A 26,255-nucleotide genomic window follows, 5' to 3' on the forward strand; every position below is an offset into this window, starting at 1 on the left:
GGAGCAAGTCATTGCTCAGGCACAGTACCTTGACTTAGTTTATACTCAGTCGGGTACTTTACACGAGAAAATACCGGATCTTCCCAAGTCAAACCAAATCGCTGCTGCTCCTTCGGGATCTCATGCCGCTGATGGTATGATCGGTATCGTGACTACGAAGAGTAAGAAGAAGTCTTCCAAGACCTCCAATACTCCAATTATCACTTTGCCTGATTCTCCGACAGGAGAGTCTTCTCCTCCTGAACTTACCGCCGACATTCACGCTGTAGAGTCATCTACGGCCAAATCCAAAAACGGTGGAAAGAAGAAAGGAAAGAAGAAGGCTAAAGCAGACAAGGCTCCAAAGGAGAAAACGGAAAAGTCGGAAACTAATGACGAAAAGCGCAAACCTCGTTATCCTTGTCTCATTTGTGAAGAAGATCATTTTACGAGAGACTGCCCTCATCGGGCCGAGGTAGTGAAAATAGTTAAAGGTTCTCCGACTCCTGCTGTGTTAAAGAATCCATTCCCCGAGCAGGAAAATAAGATGATAGGTTCTTCTTCGAATGCCAGTGAAGAACCCATTTTGATGATGTCTCATGTCAGGATTGCGACTCGATCGCAAGATTATGGTAGTAAGGCTCCTGTTGATGGTAAAGAAGCAGAATCTTCTAACTCTAACCCATCAACCTCAGCTCCTGGTTCCGATCCACTACAGATCGAAAAACCTAACCCAGACTTAGTGATTAAGCCGCCCGCCAAGGGTGTACTTCGAAGGTCTGCTTTCAATCCACATGCGAGAGCAGCCCAGAATTACAACATTGTTGAAGATTTAGCTGTTTCACCTTCAGCAATGTCGGCACTCGAAGTGCTGCAATCATGTCCAGCGCAACGAAAATTGCTTTTGTCGGCTATTGGAGCTGTCGATGTTCAGGACCCGAACCTAATGATCTTTGATCTAGAAAGTAGTACACCGCGTCTCCCCCATCAAATGGCTTTCCAAATTCCAGTGATAGTCAAAAACAGGCCTATTCATCGGACTGTGATTGATGAGGGAGCTTCTACGTGTATTATGTCGATTCAATGTTGGAGATCGCTTGGTTCTCCTTCGTTGAACCAATCCCCCACCATCCTTAAGGCCTTTGATGGCCGTGGGTTCCGTCCGTTTGGTATTCTACAAGAATTGCCTATAGGGGTCGAAGGTAAAACCGTTAGTCTGGATGTGGAAGTGGTTGATGCCCCTCTAGACTACAACCTTCTTTTGGGTCGAAGTTGGTCATATGCTATGACAGCGGTCGTTTCATCGGTCTTCAGAGTCATTAAGTTTCCACATAACGGTAAGATCGTGACTATTGATCAGCTGACATACTTTTCATCCGACCCAACCTCTTCAGAAACTATCCAGCATGTTGGTAAAACGACAATCCCTTATAGGGACATTGGTGTAGGTTTAGTTAAGGATTCCGGTTTACTGGGAACTTTTCCTCTCCCTCCACTCAATGCAGACCCTTCATTCGCAACAATTCATATGATCACGTCAGAAAACATTATTTATGATGATCCTTGGTATGTTCCCTCTGACTCTGAGCTAGACTCACTCGGTAATGTTATGCCGTTGAGTCCGTATGAGATTGCTTATGAAGCTCTTATGTCTTTTACCGACTTTCATTCAACCGACCAAATGAATGTGGTCAGTGAAGAGTCACTTTTCACCTCACCCTTAGAACGGATAACGTTTCCCGAAGAAGTGTCATCTGACGAACAACTTCGCGAAATCCTAAGTGTAGATGATCTACCATGGGACGATCTCCATCACAGATCTTCGTTTTTACCTAAGGATGATGTCTTTGAAAATGATTTTTCATCTATCTTTACCGCTGAATATGTCAAAGACGCTCAGGATCCAACGAAACATTCTGATTCAGAGCTGAATTTAGGGAATATTTCTCGTACTATTCCCATTGACATTTCAGTGAAGCCCGGAATCAAGGAGAACATTCATATAGGTGCCGCATGTACTGACGAAGAAATTGAAACTTACAAGGCCCTATTCCAAGAATTCCGCGACGTGTTTGCCTGGTCCTACGAAGAAATGCCAGGAATCGATCCTGCCATTGTTGTTCATGAAATCAAAACCTACCCGGATGCTAAACCCATTCGGCAACGGTTGCGTCAGATTCACCCTCGAAAAGCAGCTGCAATCAAAGCCGAAGTCGAAAAGCTGTTGAAAGCAGGTTTCATTTATCCGATCCCGTTAACGGATTGGGTATCGAATATTGTTCCCGTCAATAAAAAACAAGGAACAATAAGAATCTGTATCGATTATAGGGATATCAATCGAGCTTGTCCAAAAGACAACTATCCTACGCCTTATATCGATCAAATTATTGATGATTGTGCCGGAAGTGAGATGTTTTCCTTCATGGATGGTTTCTCGGGTTATAATCAAATCAATATTCTACCTGCCGATCAACCAAAAACGGCATTCATTTGTCCATGGGGGACATTTGCTTATTGCAAATTACCTTTTGGCCTTAAGAATGCCGGTGCTACTTTTCAACGGGCCATGTCTTATGCATTTCATGACATCAAGCACATTGTGCAACCCTATCTCGATGATTTGCCTGCTCATTCTTTACACCGAGCTGATCACCTTGTCCACCTACGAGCAATCTTTATGAGGTGTAGGCATTATCGAATTCGGTTGAATCCCCACAAGTGTGTTTTCTGTATAGAAACAGGTCGATTGCTGGGATTTGTTGTTTCCAAAACCGGCATTCGCGTCGATCCCTCGAAAGTCGAGGCTATCATCCAATTGCCTCCTCCTTCGAGTTTGCGCCAACTCCAAAGCTTGCAAGGGAAAGCAAACTTTTTACGCCGATTCATCCCTAACTACGCCGAGGTCACTAAAGGTTTTACACGGTTGTTGAAACAGAATGTACAATTCTTTTGGGACGAGATTGCTCAACAATCTTTTGATGCACTGAAACACGCGTTGACCCATGCACCGTTATTGCATCCTCCCAACTACAACCAGGACTACTTCTTATACCTCGCAGCTTCGCATTCCACCATTGGAATGGTGTTAGTTCAAGAAGATGAATTCAAGCAGAGCATGTGATATATTACCTTAGCAGAACCTTAAATCCAACTGAGTTAAAATATTCACATGTGGAGAAATTGGCCCTGGCAGCCGTTCAAGCTGTCCAGCGTTTTCGTCACTACATTCTTCTCCGCAAAACTACTGTTATTTCGGATTGCAACCCTATGATTTATATCTTGACAAAACAACTGCTAGGGGGCAAGTACTCTAAATGGATCGTCATCCTGCAAGAGTTCGACTTGGAGTTTGAGAAGTCCAAGTCTAAGAAATCTTTAGTCTTTGCGGAATTGATGTGTGATTTCCCGAGTGCTGACACAGAGACTGTGGCAGAGGAGTCCATTGCGGACGAATCTTTGTTTCTTATTAGCACTGTAGATCCGTGGTATGGGGATATAATCATCTATCTCCAAACCCAAACCTTTCGGCCTGAAACTTCCAAGGAAAACCGTCGAAAAATTCGGTTTCAATCCCAGCAATACAGAATTATTGGAGATACACTTTATCGCCTGGGGGCAGACTTAGTTTTTCGACGTTGTTTAACTCACGATGAGGCTGAGAGAGTTTTGAATGATTGTCACTCTGGAGCATGTGGCGGTCATATGTCTGGGTATGCCACAGCTCAGAAGGTGTTGCGCGCTGGCTATTTCTGGCCGTCTATGTTTAAAGATTGTATCCTTGCCGTCAGAAAATGCCACAACTGTCAAGTGTTTGATCGCAAGATGCGCGCTCCACCTGCTCCTCTCCACCCTATAATTGCCGCTGGTCCATTCGCCAAATGGGGCATTGACTTTATTACTTGTAACCCTCACTCGGCCGGGGGGCATGCGTATATCATCCTTGCGGTTGATTATTTTACTAAGTGGGCCGAGGCGATGCCTACATTCGACGCAAGCGGCAAGACAGCTGCACTTTTCGTATTCAATCATATCATAACTAGGTTTGGTGTCCCACAAGCAATCATTACGGACCATGGAAGCCATTTTCGAAATGTCATGATGACTGAACTTACAAGCCAGCTTGGTTTGCGCCACGATAGCTCTACACCTTATTATCCGCAAGCCAACGGTTTGGTTGAGTCAATCAACAAAGTTCTAGTCGTCATGATTCGACGGATCATTGGTATCCATCGAACGAATTGGCATAACATGTTATTTTCGGCACTATGGGCATATCGAACTTCAGTGAAAAATTCAACAGGTTTCACCCCTTTTCAGCTAGTTTATGGCTTAGAAGCTGTGTTACCTATTGAGTGCGAAATCCCATCACTTCAAATGGCTGTCGAATTACTTCCAGCTACTTCCGAAGAGGAGAAACGGTTGTTATACTTAGCTAAATTAGATGAGACTCGACGTGACGCTACTTTAGCTATCGAGACTCACGCGAAACGAATGAAAGCTCAGTACGATAAAAATGTAACCCCTCGAAGTTTTTCGGAAGGAGACCTAGTACTATTATATGATCAAGCGAACGATAAGCTAGGTGCTGGAAAATTCGTTCCCATGTGGCATGGGCCCTACATTGTAAAGCGAAAGCTAGCAAAAGGGGCTTATGAGTTAGTTGATTTTGATGGGGACTCTTTGGGCAAACCCAGAAATGGACTTTACCTAAAGAGGTATTATGCTTAAAATGGTGGATGGAGAAATTTTTAGATAGGTTAGATTTCCTTTCTAGCTAGCAAGTGTGTTTTTTCGTCATTATTTTGGCTCATCTTGGTTTTACTCTTGATATTGTAGATGTCGACGCCTCTCCAAACATACATTGGATTTGCTGATGGTGCTTGTCGTAGTACACGGAATATCTCTTCCGCAGCTTGGGTTATCTATTCGCCCTCTGACGAGTTAGTTTCTATGCATGGGGTAAGCCTCGGTCAAACAACGAATAACATTGCAGAATACAGTGCAGTGGTTGAATTATTATCCGAATCTATTTCATTTGGAATTCGACGTTTGATAGTGAGGTTAGATTCTGAACTTGTTGTATTACAGCTTAATAGAGTTTATGCCATTAGAAATCCTGTGTTATTAAGGTTGTTTTTGAGAGTGCGTCTCTTGGAACGTGAATTTGATTACATTGAATATCAACATATTCCAAGGTCTTTGAATACATTAGCAGATGCAATTGCTTCTCAAGTGTTGGACAGACATTTATAATAATCATGCAAGTAAATTTAAAGACATTTCATCATACATGTTAAACAAGATAAGCCGATAATAGTGATATATAGATATAGATAGAAGTGTGTCCAAAAATATATACATCGTCTTCGATCATAGGTTTAACACACCTTATGATCGGCAAAATGATAGTGCAAAAAGTCAAAAATGTCACATGTGACTACAAAAGTGACTAGTCAATCACTGGTGGTGCTCTCTGTACGACACCACTGCGCGGGCTATCTTGCGCAGAAATCTCCTAAACGGTCCAGGGACTGCAACCACGAAGCGCTGAAGCCTCATTGGAATGTCATCCATAGTAGTCTCAGGTATATCTGCCGTGAGACGCTCTAGATCATGCTCCAAATCGGCTAGTACTTCTGCTGTCGCATCCTGTAAGGCCGGTGCCGGTGCAGCTGGATGTCGTCTGTCGTAAGGCCGGAGATTGGCTGGACGCTGTGGTCCAACATCTGCATTTTTAAAATTTTACTGTTACTTTGAGACGATATATATGAAAAATAAAAAAATACATAATTAGAAAACTTGTGAAAATGAAAGTACCTCTGTCATCCCATTGTTCTCCCTGTGGAAGAACCATGTCCGGATCACCTCTGAAATCCATTCCGGCATATGGAAAGTCTTGTATCACAAAAAGCTGGCCCTCTAGCCAGTCGAAGTAACTGTCAGAGAATCGAACCACTGCAGCACCCTCGTCAGGATGCCGGGCCATCACCGCAACCCATCGAACAAGCTTTGGCTCCCGAGGACCCAAGTCATCAACAGTGAGTTGCTGAGGGATCAGCATAGGAACTCTCTCCAAGGCAAAGCTCACGACTAGAGGCCCATATCCAAAAGTCTTTAGTCGTCCGTTCTTTGCCTTGGTTAGTTGGCTCTTCATATGAGCCGACACAGCTTCGCACCAGTTGAAGATGGTGCCTTGGTAACAGTCAACTGCCATCCGCATTTGGGATCCGGAAGCAATGTGCAAGGCGGCCGCGCCACAAATCCTAGTGACCGTAAATGCAATAACTCTAAGTTCCGCCAGAGCGATGTGCTTTATCTCCACGCCCTTTTTATGGCGAGTCCCTGGTCTGCACCACTCCTCGCGGAGATCATCAAGGGATTGGCCACCCGGCCTGGTCCCCGCAAGGTTGAGTTGCTCACCTCTGTTTGGCAAGCCAGTGAGAAAGTATACATCCGAGGGCTCTATCTCGAGCTGGTGCCCTCCAATGTAAAAACATTGATCTTGAACGTTCCATCGCTCAACTAGCCATTCCAAAAATCTTACCTGGCCCCTCATGCCCGGTATGGTCCAATATTTGTACAATCCACATGTTCTTAAGGCATCCAGAGAGGGTTGGTGGTTAATCGCAGCTTCATCGTCTTCTACGTGCTCTCTCTCTCTCCAGTCTAACATGTTTTGGCCCTGCACATCAAAAGAGTCAATTAGAAATTAATTTGAAAAAATTTGGTGGTTTTTTGAGAGAGTTAGGGTTTTGAAATGCGCCCTTTGCGGAAGACGCACCCCGGCTTTTTAGCACAGGGCGTCCGGACGCAGCTCGCCTGAAGGCGGACCGCGTCCCCAGACCTTTTTCCCGTGTGAGAAAAAGTCGGGGGACGCGGCCACCCGAAGGGCACCTGCGTCCGCCGAGGGGCGCATTTTGAACCCAAAACCCCCCCAAAAAATGAAACAGAGACCAAAAACAAAAAACTAAACGGATAAAAATGAAGAGTGGGATGTGTAAAATACCTCGGTGAAGCGGCGTTCGATTCCGACGGTCAGATTTTCCGCAGCAACCACGGGAAGTTTCTTGTCAAAAGCTCCTTTTTCAACCTCAACAGTGAAACGGTAAAAATGACATGGTAAAAGGTCTTTTTATAGGTTTTTTGGATGAATTAGTTCATTTTTTACCATGAAAAGATGTTTTCAAATGTATTTTTGCCTATTTTAAACAGGTATGAGTAATGTGTCGCTTTTGTGCAGGACGAAGGGATTTCAAGGGAAATTGTAATTTTTCACAAACAAAATTTCAGAGTCATCTTTTAAGCCCTTTTCTGACTCCTAAAACATGAAAAGATCGCCGAGTGTTTCTTTTTCACTCGTTAAAACGGAATTAAAAGACGGTCCCCTTTTAGCTCTTTTCTGACCGTAAAATCAGGAAAAGATTGCCGGGTTTTTGTCGTTTCAAACTCGATAAGGAAATAAAACGACGTGTCTTTGATCGCTTTTTACTTTTCAGATCAACGATTCTATTATGAAAGTACTCCTTGGTCGCAAGATCAAGCGGTTCCCCCAGGTATTATTTTATACTTTTTCGGGCTTGAGGGACACAAATATACGAAAAAGTTCAACGTGGAGTTTCCTTAAGTTTTTCAGACTCTCTAAAAATGAAAAACGCCGAGTTTCTCCTATACTGGGCTCGTTAAACTTTTACAGTAAAGGACCTGTTCAATTACAAACAGGAACGAACCACTCCTTCCTAGGGTTCGCATTTAAACTAGGTTGGACTCGTCCGAAGGATGAGCTTATAATCAAGCATATGTTATCCTCCTCAAGCTTGTTAAAAATAAAGAGGTACTTGCCAGAAATGGTGGGGGAAAAAAGAGAAGAATGAACCTATTTGTCACCTTTTGCCTCAGAAGAAACTTTATTACCGCTCTTGAACACGACACTTTTCATTCACCTGGGTTGGGAAATCTTTTACCTCACAGTTGACTAAATCACTTTGAAAATCTTTAACCGGGTTCAGGGATCAACTTTGAGTTATTCGTCACCAAACCATCTGTTGTGTCGTTATGTGTTCAAGAGGTCTGCAAGCAAAACTTTCATCTGCAAAATACTTGTCATCCATTGACCATCCCTGAGTCAGTCCTTACAGCAACATTTCTTCAACTTGAACAATGATTTCGTGTTGCAGGCTTGCCTGCAACGGGTCGCTTTCTATCGACATCGACACATTATCTAGAAAGATGACTTAGGAATCGACAGTACCTTGAAGTCTGCATGCATCAATGGCAGGTTTCTCGCCTTTGACGTCAGTTTACATCATTGACTTTCGATCAAAGGATTCCGTGAAGTGTTCGACATCAAAACATCTATTCACATTTCACGGGTTGTGCTTGGTACTTTGAGGACCATTGACATTACTGGTGGTTTCTCTCACGCTTGTTAACAGTTTACATCATTGACTGGTAATCAAGTGGTTTCTACCATGTTCGACATCGAATCATTTAATCACATGGCTAGAATCGTACCAATTCGGGAAGTAGAAGTGAAGACCCTGGATCTAGTTTCTACCATCCAGGCTGCGAGGAGTTTTGTATTCATTATCTATGTAGACTAATCATAAACAGATGGCTGCGTCCATACTGTGTCTACAAAAGTCTATAAAAATGATGTACTGCAAGATCATTCCTATATCAGAATAGTTAGTCCATTAGTTAAAGTTTTGAATCTGAGTATGGGAATGCCTACCTCAGTGATGATATAATCTTATCCATGTATTTTGTGTTGAAAATTGCAGGTTCCAACCAGGCCATCCACAAGGCAATCCTTGAAATGATAAAGCGCTTCACCCTTCCTAGAATTACAAAACCCTATTCTATTCCAGGCTTCGCACTTTAGGGGGCAATCTGTTACACTAAAAAATGTCACCTTGACTACTTACAGTTAGTATGGCTCCAATCAACAAGTCATGCTACCCTCTTAGGCAAGTCTCATGCCTCTGTTATCCATCTCAAACTCAAAGAAGAGAGAAAGTCTTGTAAAAATCATGTTTATCTCTGGGGTCGCAGGTTCTCTCTAGCCTTACCTGCGGGGACGCTGATCATGTTCACAAAATATGCGTCCATGGACGCTCTGTATGTTAAGGGACAGGTGCGTCCCTCTGTAAAAGGCAAAATGCGCGAGTTTTATCTTGAAAAAGTTACTTGTGGTTACTTCTAGAACATTCTAGAGGTCGGTTTGATGAAATGGATGCGCCTCCAGTTGGTTCATGTATCTCTATTAAGGGGGAACCTATCCCATCAATAAGGGAGCTATCCCACCCATAGAGGGGGATGATCCCATTGATAGTGGACCTGAATAACCTCTTTACAGCACTATAAATGAAGGCATTGAGCCAGAAGGAGGGGAGGTTGGAGCTATACATTTTCTTTGGGTAAATGCTGCAGGATTTAGGTCTTCCATTAGAGCCTTTGTGAGGAGAGATTGTCTTCACTTGATTCTACTTGGGAGAGGGTGAGCTTTGTCAAAGTAGAGGAAAACCCTTGATGGACCCTGGGAGGAACTTGCACAACACCAAGGCCAGGTTGTAAGAGTTTCTTTGTTTCGTTATTAATACAAACTGGTTTATTTTTCTCAATAGCTTATGTTAATGAGTTATTTCATGTGTTCCTTGGTCTGCATGTTGAATATATGTTTTATTATATGAAATGCAAGTGCTTGGTAATTGTTTGATTGTTTGTGGTTGCAGGAATTGACTTGAAGGAGGAGCTCATCCGGATCGTCAAGAACGGACTTCAACAACAGCGTTTTGGAATAAGGTAAGCCTAAACACTTGTAGTTTTCATGTTGTAAAAGGTGTATTTAGAGAAAGATCACTCCATTTTGTCTTGTTTGTCATTAGAATGTCTTAGACTTCTAGGAAGGTCAGTCGTGTCCGCACCCTTGACAGATTCCGTGTGACACACCCTGTCAAAGGCACTTTCAAGATCGAGTTTGACGACCATTCCTTTCTCTTTCCGGGCCAAGCTTGAATGAATCGCTTCTTGGACCAGGATGTAGTTGTCCACAATCTGTCGTCCCTGAATGAAGCCCCCTTGATTCTCTAGAATAATGTCAGGGAGAATTGTTTTCAATCTGTTCGCAATCACTTTTGTTATCAGTTTATAGCCTATATTGCAAAGGGATATAGGACGAAATCTGGAGAAGGAGTTGGCACCTCTTTCCTTGGGGATAAGGGCCAGGAAAGCCGAGTTAGTGCTTCCCCCTATTTTCTGACAGGTTTGAGATTTTTGGACCATTCTGCATAAATATTTTTCGACTATCTGCCAACAGTTCTGCAAGAATCTGGCAGTAAAGCCATGTGGACCCGGGGCCTTGTCCGGCTCCATAGAGAAGAGGGCGGATTTGATTTCATTATTTGTGACTTCTGCTTCGAAGAACTGATTCTTTCTGATAGATATCAACGTGGGAACCTCATTTACAATCGATGGAATTTGACCCTGCCCCTCTATTTCACTATATAGATTTTTGAAATGGAGGAAGGCCGCATTTTTTATGCTTTGAATGTCTCTATGGATGATGTTCTCTTCCTTGATTTCGGTGATGGAATTGAAATTTTTCCGTGCTTGGGCTTGCTTATGAAAGAAGGATGAATTCCTGTCGCCTGCCTTAAGCCAAAGCCTGCGAGATTTGATCCTCCAGTACTCTTCCTCAGCCAGGCTTGCTTTAAGCAGCTTTTGCTGGAGGTCCGCCTCTTTTTCGAGAATTTCTTTTGTGATCTCTTCATTTTCTGAATTAAGATGGTGGATCTCTAGCTACTCTTGTAATTTATTCCTTTCCCCTGCAGGATTTGGGAGAGATTTTGCCCAAATTTTTAATGCAGCCTTCACTCTCCTGAGCTTTTCCTCCCATACAAAGAATGCAGAGCCATTGACTGGTTGCTTCCAAGTATCTTTTACTAAATGCAAAAAGGATTGTTCCTTGATCCATAGGGGATTGAATTTAAAAGGAATGGGGCCTTGATCCCAGTGAGCCAAAAGATCGAGCTTGATGGGCCTGTGATCAGAGACACTACAGGGGAGAATATGCATTCTAGAATCTAGACCAAGAAGAAGAAAAGAACTTTGAACAAGAAATCTGTCTAACCTTGCAGCGATATGGCCTAGACCGAGTCTTTTGTTGGACCAGGTGTATTTGCCCGACGAAGGTTTGATGTCGATCATGTCCCAATCCTGGAGCAGATCCTCAACCCATTCTCGCGCTGGATCCCTTACAATGCTCCCTCCACGTTTTTCAGCCATAGTTAAAGTGAGATTTAGATCCCCAACAATGGTGATATTTGCTAAATCTTCAGAGTCTGCCAGTTCTCTAATAGAGTCCCAACAATTCTTTTTTTCTCCTGCGCTAACTGGGACATACACATTGAAGAGACAGAGGGTCTCATCTGAGTCAACGTGCTTCAGTTTTGAGAATAACCAATGAGTGTTGGCGATCTCTTTCACCCTTGTGAACTTTTTTGCATTCCAGAGGGTGCCCAGGCCTCCTGAGGCACCCCTCGCTGAGACAGCTTTCCCTTCACTTCTTTTCCACAGATTTTTGCCGATATTGAGGAAGGCATTGTCCTCCATTTTAGTCTCCTGGATGAGGAATATGTCAGGATATTCAGATCTTATCAAACTTTTGACAACTTCTTCTTTAATTTTGCTCCCCATACCCCTACAGTTCCAGGAGACGATCCTCATCACTTGCTTTTGGAATGGAGAGCTCCTTTAGAGCTCTGGGGTGGGTTTCTATTCATCTTCGGAGTTTTAGCCAGGAGTTTCTCGAGGGTGGGTTGGCTTCCTTGCAGTTTGTCTTTGTAGGTCTCCTGCTCTCTTTTCTCACGGGCAGATTTTCGGCCCCTCAAAGATCTTCTGGCCGAGGTTTGCGATTCACCTATTTCACCTTCTTCTTCTGAGTCCTTTGAGCCTTGTACTTCCTCAGCCTCTTCTGAGGGTGTATCTTTCGTTATGTCTGCTTTACTATCTGCTTGCTTTGGTCCCTGGGGGGGCTCTTTTTGGGGCGATCCTTCCTTTTGTGTCTCCAGATCTTGGATTTCCTCTGTTGCTAAACTTAGCTGTATAAATTTATTTCCTTGCTCTTCCATGTGCGGGTTTTGAGACCCTGATCCTGTTTGGAGAGCTTTCCCATTAGTATTTCCTGTTCTAGGGGCTTTGCTTTTGGTCCTTTTAACCTGCATCCATCCGTCCTCTTTGCCTTTCTCCGCTTCAGTATTTTTTGGGCATCCTCTAGCGAAATGACCATAGACCTGGCACTTCCTGCACTTGAACGGAAGTTGTCCATAATCCAGCTTTTGAACATGCGTCCAGCTTCCAACTCTGATCTTTATTTCCTTAGGTAGGCCAACCTCGAGATCAATTTCAACACAAATTTTAGCACAGTCATATTGATCTTTGTTGTTTGCTCGATCAATGAATCTACCCAGGGTATTTCCGATATGCTTAAGGGATTCCCAGTTCCAACAGTGCATTGGCAGATTGGGTAATTTAACCCACATAGGGACGGTTATGGGCACATCAACTGCAGGATCGAAGTCGGTCGTCCACTTATTGAGGTACAGACCCTGGGGGCCCATGAAATAGGGTCCATTGTGGAAGATCAGATCCTTATCTTCCTTTTCAGAAAATTCGAACAGGAAGAAACCCTTCCCCAGGAAATATGAAGTGACCTTGCCCGATATTAGCGGCGCCCAGTTCCTTGTGACCCAACTTTCTGTGGATTTAGGGGAGGGCCAGAGTCCTGTGAACTGACCCACCAAGGCACGCTCAGACAGGGAAAGGGCAACCTGGATCGGTTTCTCAGGAGGGAGCGAGATCTCTGGGATATCATCCAGGCGTTTCACAAATTTCGAAACCTCTGTTGCTTTCTTTTTTGGCAGAGAATTCAGAAGTTTAGCAAAGGCCTCGGCTTCGGCAGGGGAGGGCGATGAAGACTCCATGGGAGAAGCCTTAGCTCGACCGGATCGAGCTCACCCAAACCACGGCGGGCATAGTCGATCTACCCTGCTCGGTGATGCGATTTGACTGCTTGCAGGGGATGCGTATTCCTTGCTGGATGATGGACCACTCGGGAGAGCCTTTGGGCGGCCACAGGGCCGAGAAACCTCAGGCGCAGATGCAGAGCGTCATTCGGCTCAACGCAGCTAGTTTCTTGAAGGTGTTGTCAAATTGTACACATGTTATCTTTACATATTTTTTAAATTATTTTTTTGTAAATTAAAAAATAAAACTCGAAAAAATTGTCTATTCAATACTTTACACCAATGAAAAAATGGATTTTTAAAATTTAATTACAAACCATTTGTGTTTATAATACATAATAATTAATATATAAATTTTTCAAATTATTTATATTTATTGTACATTGTAATTAGTGATATAATACATGGTAATTAATAATAAAGTACACAAAAGTCACTTCTTGCATCATTACATAATAAGAGAGAAGACATTTCAACCATATTTGAGATAAATAAAAATAAATTTTATTTAAAAATAATAAATTTAATTTCATAATGTTAAACTTTAGATAAATTTTAAATTATTTTAGTAAAACAAATTAATAATAAGTCAATAAAAAACTAAATACCTAGTTTGATAAATAGGAAACTAAATACCTAGTTTGATAAATAAGAACCATATTTGAGATAAATAAAAGTAAATTTTATTTTTATACTTCAGATAGATTTTAAAATTTTAATTTTTTTTTAATAAAAAAACCAAATTCAATAAAAACTAAATACATTATATTATATAAATATATAAATCAGATAGGATAATTTTATCTTCCTTTCCATTCGTTGATATTCGACGTGGAAACGGCGTGGCCGTTTGAAATAAAATGAAGTGATAGAGTAGCGGGGAGCCCAAGGCCAAACAAAAGGAGGCGTCCACAGAGCGTCAGTTGAAGCATACCATTACCATCACTTCTGGTAAATATCTCTTTTTGTTGTGATACCTGCCTGCGATAATGACATTGGACTAGTGACGGCCCCGCTATCTCATATTCGTTCATCGCTTTGTTGGTTGTGCGGGATGTGTACAGAATTCTAAATTCAGAAATCATACGAGGGGCGATTTTGCATTCATGGCATCTTCATGCAACTGCCCTGCGAGTTGTTGTTTTGTTACAGATGCCAATGGATTGCCTGGCCGCCGCCAAAATCCACCTGCCCTCACTAAATTGGCAGGCAGACTCAGTTTCTATTCTTTCCCTCCTACGCCAGCCACCGGTGGTGGAAGGACATTGACAGTTGTTTCTGCCAAAAGGGTATCATCAAGCCAAAGGACAGAACGAGTCGATGAGAGGGATACCATCTCCTCTTCTTTTTCTTCCGCTTCACCAGCCACTGTCCCACTAGAAGAAGAAGCCGAAGATGATTTCGATGAGGAATATGATGATCCTAAACTACCCGGAGAGGAGCCTGACTTTTGGGAGGGTCCCCAGTGGAATACCTTTGGTTTCATCATTCGGTATTTGTGGGCCTTTGGTTTCCTCTTTGCAGTAAGCCTTCACTTTCTCGGATCCCAATTCTGCAAGTAGTATTTCATTCCTTGTAATTTGTTCAACTCTGTGCTTGATTGATGGTTCTAAAAGCAACATAACTGTAGATAGTGTATTCTGGCAATTGTATAATGTCTCTAACTATCTATAGTTTCACAACTAGTTGCAGTATTAAGATAGTATTGTATATCAGCTCTTGCCAAAAAGCAGCTATTTTCACAGTCTAGGCACTCCCCTCTCATCAAAGGGTAAATCACATCCCAACTAATTTTAATCTAAACTAGATTCATATAATTGGGATGCAAGCACCCAGGAATTCAAAGAAAATTGGTAGGACGGAATCGAACATAAGAGTTGAAAAATGGCACCAGCTATATAATTCTCTGAACTTGTGCTATGGCAAAGAGCCTTTCAGCTAAAACAGAGAATTCAAGATATCATAAAGTGATTTACACCTCAAAAGACAATGACTTATTGGGAAATGACCTTAGGCACTAAAATCTGAGAGGTCTTCCATCAAAAACCTATCACCCATTCTTTTCGTGCCAATATATAGTTGAACCGTAGGAGTATTTGTGCTTACTTATGATGTTAAAGAATCTCCCTGTTCTGGACTCTTGAGCTTTTAATTTCTGTTGGTCCTTTAATTCATACTTGCAGGGACAGCCGTAATCGAGTATGAGAGCCCAGATACTAAACATTTCTACATTCCAAATCTAACATAAGCAGAAAAATAAATCAATCCATTCCCTAACATGACTCAAGTCCTTAAAGTAAGTAAAAAAAAGCATTATATTCATCATAAGAGCATTAAATGCCGAGCCATTCTCATGAAGTTTCAAAATGAATTACAATGGAGCCCAAGGAGTGCTTAGCAGATCTAGTTTAGGATTCTAACTCAAGGGGATGAAAGAGAACAACCGCAACCACTAATTTTAGGTAGAAGCTCCTCTATATAGGCAGATAGTCAGATGAGTCTTTTCCCTCTTCCGTCGACTGGTCGAATTAAAAATAAACATTTTAATCATAAAGTATCTCGGAAGACAGTACATTGAATAATAAGCTAGAAGCCTAGGCACAACAACCTCCATTATCCTTGCAATCAATAATGTCGTCAGTGACTAATCTTGAGCCAAAAAATACATCAAAAACTGAACTAGCAGAAACGTCTTGTACATCAAAATGCTTTTCATCTGTCTAACTTGTATCCTCACGCATCATATATTTTATTTCATTGTTCTTTTGGTGCACTTTCTTCATCTGATAATTTGCTACAAGCTAACTTTAACACTTCATAATGTCATGAATTTTGGAGGGGCACAATTATCATCCTCATTTAATCTTTGAAGAAGATGAAAGATCAATTTGCCATACAGGGCTTTTCCAAGATCTACTTTTTCCTATCAGCATAGATTATTGGCACACACCCAGAAATATTCATGTATAGACCAAAGGATTTCTAATTCCTGGTAAGCTTTCTATAACGTAAGTTGTAACTAGTAGTTCATATACTCTCAGACACGGAAGAAGAAGATGGATCAATTCTCCACTAGGTAACAGTACAAGAGGTTTGATTCCTGAAGATGGATCAATTCTTCACTAGGTAACAGTACAAGAGGTTTGATTCCTTCATGATGAGCCAAAATTATACTAGAAGGGGGTATGGCCATTGTGTTTATTTAAAAAATTAGAATGGTATATTTATTATCTTGGTTTTATATGTTGACACTATGCTTGTTGCAAGTAAAAGCATGGACAAGATCAACGGATTAAAAGCTTAGTTGGCTAGGACATTTGATATGAAGGATCTAGGAGTAGCAAAACAAATCTTGGGCATAGAAATATAGGAAAAATAGTAAGCTCAGGTTATGACAACATAAGCATGTGGAGAAAATACTTGTGAAATTCAACATAAATAATGTGAAACATGTAAGTATCAATTTAGGTTCCCATTTTAAGCTTTTTTCATGTTTATGTCCTAGTGGTGAGGAAGAAAAGGATTAGATGTATTGTGCACCATATGCTAATGCAATAAGAAATTTAATGTATGCGCTGGTATGTACTAGACCAGATATTTCACATGCAGTTGGTGTTGTCAATAGATACATGGAAAATCCAAGAAGACAACATTGGAATGCAGTGAAATGGGTGCTTCAGTTTCTTAGAGGCACAAGTGATTATTGTATCACCTTTAACGATTGTAGTGATTTTCTTTATGGTTATATTAATTCAGATTTTGTAGGTGATTTGGACAAGAGGAGATCCACTTTAGGTTATGTCTTTACTATTGTAAGAGGATCTATTCGTTGGATGCCAAGAGTTCAAGAAACAATGTCTTAATCCACTACTAAGGCAGAATATTTCATTGTCTCACATGCATGCAAGGAGGCACTTTGGTTGAAGGGTCTTTTGGGTTTGTTTGGAAGAACACAAGACAATGTAATTGTATTTTGTGACAGTCAAAGTGCTATCTGTTTGGCTGCCAATCTGGCTTATCATAGTAAAACTAAGCATATTAATATTAAGTACCATTTTGTAATACAGGTTATTAATGGAGGTGGAGTAGATCGTTAAAAGTCCATACAAGAAAATTGTGCATACATGTTTACAAAACCAGTACTGTTAGAGAAGATGTGGTGGTGTTTAGCTTCTCTTGGCTTATAGAAGAGGTGATGAAAGGGCTTGGTCAATGTATCAGATAAATTGTTGTCAAGGTGGAGATTGTTGGAATTCATGACAACAATTAAAATAAATTATGTTGTAAAAACCAAAATTTACCTCAATTAAATATTTGATAGTTCACGTAACACATGTAATGGTGCCAAGTCAGATATAGCTCGAGAGATGGGATGTAGGTGTTGCAATCCTGATTATAATCTTATTCCTTAAGCAATAAAATACCATACCTTGACCCATGGATGTTTCCTTCACACATTGTTAGATATCACGTAAATTTCGGGTTGTCTGAGAAATTTGTGTGTTTTCTTGTATAATTTTCTTTGATATATATATTTAATTCAAGCTTCTCAAATACCAACCAAAACCTCATAAGGCCTAGGGGTATTTTGTGAAAATTTCACTACTGAAATTCAATTGCAACAACTAGTATTATTTCTTTTAACTGTTAATTAAATTAGCAGTTTATTGCTACGAAATAAACACACTGTAATCTTCACAAAAATACTACGGAAAATAATAGCACTGGAAACTGAGAAATATTCTAACATACACACATAAAAATTGACACAATTGTTTTTGGACAAAAGTCCTCGGAAAAACCCAACTTGGGAAAACCAATGTAGTAGCTGAGGGTTTTTATTATTATGCAGCAGTGAAATAATCTGAGTACAATCTGGATGTTGGAAATTGACAATCTTGCAGAGAAAATACTGGCAAAAATTATCTGAGGGAAATTACCCTCACTCCGAGCAATCTCAACACAGTCTACCTCTGAAAAGCTAGCCGTCCAACTGGGCCTGCGCAGGCTCTACATCACTCTGGCATTGCCTGCCACACATGCTACCTGAATCAACTACTCATCTAGCCATCCTGCTTGCTATTGACTGGGAAAACGCTTCTCCTGCCCTTCGGAAACTCTCCCTGGCTTCTAGCACTGAAAACGTCTTCTCCTCCAGCAAAGTCGAACTGCCCTTTTGAGGCTTTTGTGCTCCCTCTGAGTAACCTTCTGGAGAAATCTCAACCTCTTTGCAAAGTACTCACCGGATTTGGAAAATCTTCCTTTGGCTTCACTTTCCCTGCCCCTCTCTGTCTCAGCTTCCTTCTCTAGCTTGACCTCTTCCGGCAACTGCTGCTGCTCTTTGGAAAATTGAACTCTCCAAGGAAATCAATTTCAAGTGTGTGTTCTCCATCTACACATTGACTTCTTCTTATAATCTTCTTTTGGGATTCCAACGGCGAAGATTAAAACGTAATCAAGGGCTAAGATGATGTCCTAGTCAGTCCTTGTGAGTTTCTAGATGATTCTCACCTTTCTCAATTAATACTGATTAATTAGTTGCTTTTCCTAAGTTTAGACTTAGGAAATATTTAAAAATAGACTAATAATCTAATTGAGACACTTCTAGGTGGAATTTCTAGAAACGATTTCCGGGTTATGGAGAATTCCTGTGTTTTAGCCTCTCCACAAAGTTTCGAGACTAGAACACCTCCGATGCTACAAAAACTAACATATTTCTCACAATTCCCAATACAAACCAGGTCCTCACAAACCAAAGCAGAATTCGCAGAGGACTAATCGAGGAAATAGAGGAATTGGAGATAGGATTCGAGAGCTTAATATCGACTTACACCTAAAAGAGACAAATTCCCCAGAACAGGAAACATACAGAGAATTCTTTTGCATGTCCCAATTAGCACAGAGACTCCTCAATCATGAAACGGAAATGAGTGAGCAAGCATCCAAGCGAATGGGCCACTTCCAGAATGGGACTGCTTCCAGCAAAGAGGATGGCAGACCCCCAGAATTTGGAACAGAGATATATTCAGAATTGCATGGAACAAAATCAGCCTGAACTTGCCTTTAAAAACTAAATGGAGGCCAAATGGGAGGCTCACCAGATTTCCATAAGAGAAATATAAACAAAGACAACAGCCAAAACCAAGAGAAATGGGTTACCTCGACTGTCCCAAAAGCCAGAAACCCACTAACTCCACAGATTAATGCCAGAATGACATGCCATAATCCCACCAGCCTGGGGGAAACTACCCTCCAGTATTTGAAATACGTGCAGAGAAGGATACAAAAACATGTGAGAAGAATGACGTGCCATAATCTCACCAGGCTGGCGGAAACTACCCTCCAGTATTTAAATACGTGCAGAGAAGGATACAAAAACATGTGAGAAGATTAGCTTGTGTCGAGTCTCATTACGTGCCCTGCTATACACTTAAGGAATCAGGATTCCTTACGATGTGCCATGCGACTTCCATAAATGCTTGATATGTGCCTTACTTCCCGTTGCAAATCATGGGATAGGTTAGTTATAAACCTTACCATTGGGTGCTATATACCCAGTTTTTAATGTTGTGGTGCAATTAGCCAGGCCATCTGCTAAACTATTATTCTTCCTTAGCACATGAAAAAACCTGATGGAGGAGAATTCTTTTGCTTCTTGTCTTACCTGAGTTATCGCTGATGCTAACAGATAATTGGCTGGGGTAGAATTCCTGACCATCTGACTTAAACTGCCTTCAAATCTCCTATCACAATCAGTGTTTGAAATTTGAATGCAGGAGTTGTTAGCTGTCTTCAGACTTTGGAGCAAGGCATAGGCTTCTGCAAGATTGTTAGTTGAAACTTGAAGCCATGCATAGGATGTTTCTATTGTTCCTCCGGGGCTCACAATGACAGCTCCAACAGCTGCTGCCCCACATGTGATTTAATGCATCTTAAGACTTATACCGGATGTCGATTAATTATTATCATTGGTAAATATTTCAATATCGAAATCTGGTAAGTGGAAAGGACTAAGACTCATGTGAGGGTCCAAATGGCTGTATCCTGATGACAATACTATATTGCAAAACAGACCTAATTGTTTTGGCATGTAAAGAACTTCTGTAAAAGATGTTTCTAAATAAAGCGTATCTATCTGAAGCTCCTTTTTCTTTTTAACTTGTATAGTTTCATGTGCCTGTAATTATGAACTTTAGGAAGCCTAGAAGATGCGTGGAAATGCATCTAAAATGGATACTGATTTAAATAATAACACAAATTCCAGGTGATCTCTGTAATTTTCTGCATTTCAATATGGTCTAGATATGGTAGAGATCCTCACAGACACGGTGACCCAAAGGAGTTTATTAATTCGTAGTCCAGAAAAGAACCTTCTGATGTGTTTTGTGGTGTTGATTTCTTCTGACAGATTTTCTTATTACATCATGCAATAATGTCAAAATCTTTATTTCATTGAGACTTGATTACATATTTTTGTTCTGAGTCAGTTTGGTTGTCCTTTCAACCCACTGAAATAGAGAGAGAGAGAGTGAGTGAGAGAGAGAATTTGTGTTTAATTACTGATATTTGCCTTATGCAGCTGGTTGCTTGTGGAGTCGCAGTCAAGACATACAATTTTGGTGCAACGGACTTTAAGGAAACACCAGTGTATAAGGAAGCAATTGAGTCTCAGGGACTGTTTGATGAGGCACCCGAAACATCCAACTCACAAATCTTTGACATTAATCCAATTGAAGAGGCACCCTTACCCTCTCCTTAGTGATTGGTTCAAGTTTAATAGATATCATAACGACACACCATTTAGAGACCATAAATGTTTATATTGTAGTTTGTGTTTGTTTTTTTGTTTCATTACAATTTTGTATGCTGATCAGTTGATGTAATTTAAAAAGCCAATGGATCTATTATTGAAATGTTGTAAATGGCTGTCAGAATGTTTATGTATTGTCTATAGTTTAATTTCAAATATCATTTATGATGTTCTTTGCTGACTAATACCGTAAATCATTACTGCTGTGTTTCTGTCAGGTATTCTTTTGTTAGCTTTTGTAGCAAAGCAAAATTTTAAGCCTCTTATTAGGTATTCTATTTTTTGTGGGTTAATTTATGAAAATATGTCTGCTTCCTAGAAGCATCAGCTCCTATAAAGCTGAGATCTAGCATCATTGTTCGTGAGTCTCTCATGTTTTCTAATTGGAGATTACGCTGAACTGAAATAGGTTTCACTACAGTGATTCCCTTATTCTGAATAAAGATTTCAGCCAGATAAAACCTAGCTATTCAACGTTATAAAATAATAATCGATGACTAAGGAAAGGCTTTGATGTTAATGCCAAGAGGGTTATTATTGTACACTATTGGCTTAGCTTTGGGACTGAGCTTTACTTAATACATGTCGTAATGTTTTTCAGTTGAATAGCTATAGCAAACCTCAAGCTTCATTCCATCCACCAGAGTTCTGGCCTAGATTTGTTCCATAAGCATACATTAGTTTGAAAGTAATGACAGTTCCTGAATACCGGATAATTTCATTGTGAATTGGGAATGTGAAAAGCTCTAACAACTTAAAGCTCAAACAAACAGTTTTACCAGTACTGTAACAACAGGGTCCGGATGAATGCTTGATCTTCCTGATGATGCCAATAACTAGAAAGGAAAGTATGATGGAAAGGAAAGTTTTCCAGTCAATGTAGTCTCTGTTTGAGATGAAGGCTGTAATTGAGCTATACAGGTTTAAGGGAGAAGCATACCAAATATGGATAAATAGTGGGTACACATGCATACTTAGGTTCATTTCGAGCTATAAGCTACATCTGAATTGATTAAAGTCTATTTGTTGTTGGGGAAGTCAAAATCCAAAGATAACATTATTTAGTTGGTGTCAACTAACTGTTCCTTTTTTTTCAATGGATCTCTGTGACCAACAGTAGAATAAAATATTACACATCTGTAGGATTTACGGATAGTACAGCCAACTTATCCTATGTTGTATTGTGCTGTCCACAGGTGGCATTGTCATGCGATTGGGTTTAGGTTTTGATAATTTCAATCTTTCCTTGTGGTTGCACAAGTTTTTTTTAACTTAGTGAGGAATTGTAATATCATTCTGCACATGCTTTGCCTTTATGCATGTCCTTAGGCAACAGAGAACATGTGATCCAACCTCTCTGATACCGTCTTCCCATAGATTGGCTGTTAGCTCAGAGTGTGTGCAACCTCTAACGTTATAGTATCTTCACATAGGGATTGTTATGTGATGTTGTGGCTTTCTTCCATGAATTTTTTCATTGCGTGGCTTAGCCTTGTTACCCATTTATATACAAGGGTAACCCTAGGAGAATTTTTTTCTCCTAAAATGCAGATTTCCAGCCAGCAGCTTCACATGACCCTTAGATAGCAGCTTCTTAGATGCCTCTCACCCATTCATTGGTTAGCTCATTCACTTGATCAGCATGTTCTTTCGATGAACGTAGGTCAATGACCATGAGGTGCATTAGCCATTGTTTCATGCAAAATGCTTACATTTAATGTTTTAGGCATCTAAGGTTTATGGGTTGAAATCAGATAATGGATCATGATTCTTGGAAGCTATACATGTTGCTTGATAATGGATCATGATTCTTCGAAGTCATTCATGTTGCTTTATTTCACAATGTTGGCCATCTCTTTTTTCTAGTAAAGTGTAAGCACCTTGGAAGTTGGGGCTTTTCTTTCACTGTTTAAGAGGGGCACAAATAAGGGGCCTTAATAGAGGTAGTGTGTCTACATCTTTCCGTACTTAACACTTTCCATTTACCTCATCCTATGAGAAAAGGGGCTTGGAAATGCCCAGAGGTTGATGCAGTTGCAAAAAGAAAGAAAATAAAAGCATATGCCAATTGTCAAAATGCAAAAAAGTGGCAAGGGATGAATGATGATTAGAAGCCAAGTAACTTGAGCTTTACTCCCTCATGTGAGGCCATCACTCTAGTCTTGTGCATACCATGCCTATCAAAGTAAAAGGGACTTAAAGAAAGCATCCCAAACCCTATGAGCAATGAACTGCCCATCTAAAAAATGGGATTGAAATGAAATTGATGGATGCTTGCTAAGCAAGCCAATCAAAGCAAAGAAAAATGCTAAGTAAAGGGTGGAAAAAACAATGTCGGTGAAAGGGTAAGTGGAGTAATGCAAGCGCTCCTTCCACAAAGGCATTCATGGATGATAGTCTTGCATAATCCATGTTTACTATGACAACTCTCATGAAGTACACCCCAAACCACATCACCTATCATACACACCTATTGATTGAAAGTTTGGCCTAGGAACTATTCCAACCCTTAGGACTAGGAGCACTTAATAGGGGCATTTGATGATCCTCATAAACCTAGATGTGACAACTTATATAAGGTCTTAACCTACTTTGAATTTTAAAGAAGATACTTTGTGTGATATACTTACACGACTTTAACATTGGATATGGTCCACTTTTTATGCTTCAATGGCTCTTGTGTCTATGCTAGTTGATCTTAGTTGATCTTATTTGATTCCTTGTTTTCGTATTTGATGATGATATAGACATGATCACGGTCCTTTGGAGGATGTTGATGATGGTTCTCTTACACTTCATTGATGATGATTGCACACCCTTTGGAGGGTCTACCACTTCACATTGGATGTTGCACACTTGACGGTGAGCATTGGGCTTGATGATGACTTGGCACACCTCCATAGACCCTCCTCCACCCTTGGAATCTTGGATGGTTGCCAATTAACTTTATGACATTTCTCCTACATGATGATGTGGCACCCATTACATGACATGGGCTTGAGGAGGATGACATTAGGTTTGAGAGAGCACTTTTGGATCATGAGACATGACCTTTGATGAGGAAACATGTGCCTGGGACCATTCATTGCACTTTTTTATGGGGATACATGTCTTTTGAGGATGGCATCACCCTTTGAGGCCTTTTCACGCCCACATTTGGCTTTTGAGGGGATTTTTCATGTTTTATTATTTTATTTTCATATTTGAGTCTAAATTGGAGGTCAAATTGATGACCTATCCTTATACCATGGATTCATCATTCTTAGGGGTTGTTGTCGCTAAGGTTGTACAGGCATGGTACGACAAGGACTCAGGGCGGGGGTTGTCACTCTGATCCCTGCCCACTCCATTCTAGTTGTCTCCCAACAACAGGCTATGGGGGTAGTCCCTATGGAAGATAGAAATGCAATACTTATTGGCAACCAACAAGTCCAGGAGACACAATTGAATTGCCTAGCTGCTTGGTTGATTGTAGCAAGCTTTAAAGATTTGATTAGATTACTTATGAGATCTGTGCCTTATGGAGTCAACTTACTTACTTTGTTAGATTTTAGGCTTCTGTGGGAGTTTTTTGATTCATGATCCGGATTAACCACAGTCTTCAGTTCATTCTGCCAACGTTTCAAACCCCAAAGGGGGTCCATCATCAGGACAAATTAGAAAGAATAAGAATGAGAGATTATTGAGAGAGAAGAGAATTGCGACCTGAAAATAAATACAAGAACCCTAAATTCATAAATAAAGGCCGACATATGATTTTTAATTATTATTTTATATATTATTTTCCTATTTATTAGAACAGGTTTTTTATTATTAAAAATTATGAACACATATTAAAATTTTTACTATAATTAAAATATATTAATTATTAAAATTATGAACAAATATTAAAACCTTTACTATAATTAAATTACATTAATTAATATAACCAAATTATAATAATTATATTCTTATAATTAGTATATAAATAATATATACAATATATATAAATTATAATTGATTTATATAATTATTCTAATTAATTTAATTGATTTATATATTTAATAAAAATTAATTACTATAATTTAATAAAAATTAATTAATATAATTTATAAGATTTTAATATAATTAATATAATTAATATAAATTAATTAATATGATTTATATAATTAATATAATCAATATAAATTAATTTATATTAATTTATATTAATATAATTAATATAATTATATAATTATATAAATTTGCTTTAATTGTTTTAATTTATTATTTTCCTTTTTATTAAATCAGGTTTTTATTATTTAAATTTATGAATAATTTTTTTTACCATAATTAAAATATATTAATTATTAAATTATAAACAAATATTAAGATCTATACTATAATTCATTTATAATAATTAATATAACTAAATTATATTAATTATATTATTATAATTAATATATATAAATAATATATCTAATATATATATAAATTATAATTAATATAATTATATACTTATATAAATAATATAATTTAATATAAATTAATTAGATAATTAATATAATTTAATATAAATTGTTTAATATAATTTATAAGATTTAATAAGATTTTAATATAATAAATACTATAATTAATATAAATTAATTAATATAATTAATATAAATTAATTTATATTAATTTATATTAATATAATTAATATTATTATATACTTATATAAATTTGCTTTAATTGTTTTAAGTAAACTCCCGGAATGCAAGACCCTTTATTTCCGATCCTGAGCTTCCAAGGGTCCGGGGGGGTTTATTTGCTTTATCAGAGGAAGCCAATTTCCACTGATTTCACTCCCATTGTCCCTGTTGAGGTTCTGAGAGTATTTCATAATTTCAATGGCCTCCCTGATTTTTCTTTTATGATAGTTGTCTTCTCATAAAATGACCAAATGACCAGATGAACAACCACTGCTTGAATGTTTAACTATCCTATATGATTATGCAAATCCTAAAACTTAGGTGTGATGCAAGGATCTTGGTTACCTTTAATTAAATGCCTATTCTAGGTGTATCTTTCCTCCTAACTATTTTGAAGCTAGTTTCTAGAGTAGGTTGTGAGAAAGAGGCCAAGGGGAAGCAAACATAGGCTTGATTAACAATACCTCCCCTTAGGTACTAACCACCCGGTGCCTCTGGTGCTACAGAGATTGTGGCGTTGACCACTGCAAGGTCACCATGTTAACCACTAAAGAGGTGTTAGGCTCCTCAAGATATTAATGCAAGACTAACTTAGGATGCTTGATGCAAGATTGTTGAGTGCTTCTTGAGTTAAGATTTTTTTGTATGTTAAGTACTTTAGTTATGATTAATCTTCAATTATGACAATAAGTACTTATCAAATGGAAAGAGAAAACTCAACCTCTTATGGACACACACCCACTCCTCATCATCCAAGTGAAGAAGAGGCAAAAGAAACGAAAGTGAAACAGATAG

At 39.5% G+C, this 26,255-nt stretch overlaps 2 protein-coding genes across 2 annotated transcripts; one reads left to right on the top strand and one right to left on the bottom strand.

Annotated features, from left to right (window-relative positions):
* Positions 1–10,776: 10,776 nt before the first annotated feature.
* Positions 10,777–11,589, bottom strand: LOC149239143 (uncharacterized). Its single transcript, XM_089369767.1, has one exon. It carries the CDS (start codon positions 11,587–11,589, stop codon positions 10,777–10,779), a length of 813 nt encoding a protein of 270 aa, XP_089225893.1.
* A 2,299-nt stretch (positions 11,590–13,888) lies between these two features.
* Positions 13,889–20,984, top strand: LOC149239144 (AT-rich interactive domain protein). The gene is made up of 2 exons (XM_089373323.1): positions 13,889–14,524; positions 20,581–20,984. The coding sequence occupies exons 1-2, from the start codon at positions 14,108–14,110 to the stop codon at positions 20,758–20,760; spliced, it is 597 nt and encodes a 198-aa protein (XP_089229449.1). The 5' UTR covers positions 13,889–14,107; the 3' UTR covers positions 20,761–20,984.
* Positions 20,985–26,255: the final 5,271 nt, after the last annotated feature.

Source organism: Pinus tabuliformis, chromosome 8 (genome assembly GCF_031772625.1).
Source record: "Pinus tabuliformis cultivar Carrire ecotype Pingquan chromosome 8, CPIR1, whole genome shotgun sequence".
Classification (NCBI taxonomy): Eukaryota; Viridiplantae; Streptophyta; class Pinopsida; order Pinales; family Pinaceae; genus Pinus; species Pinus tabuliformis.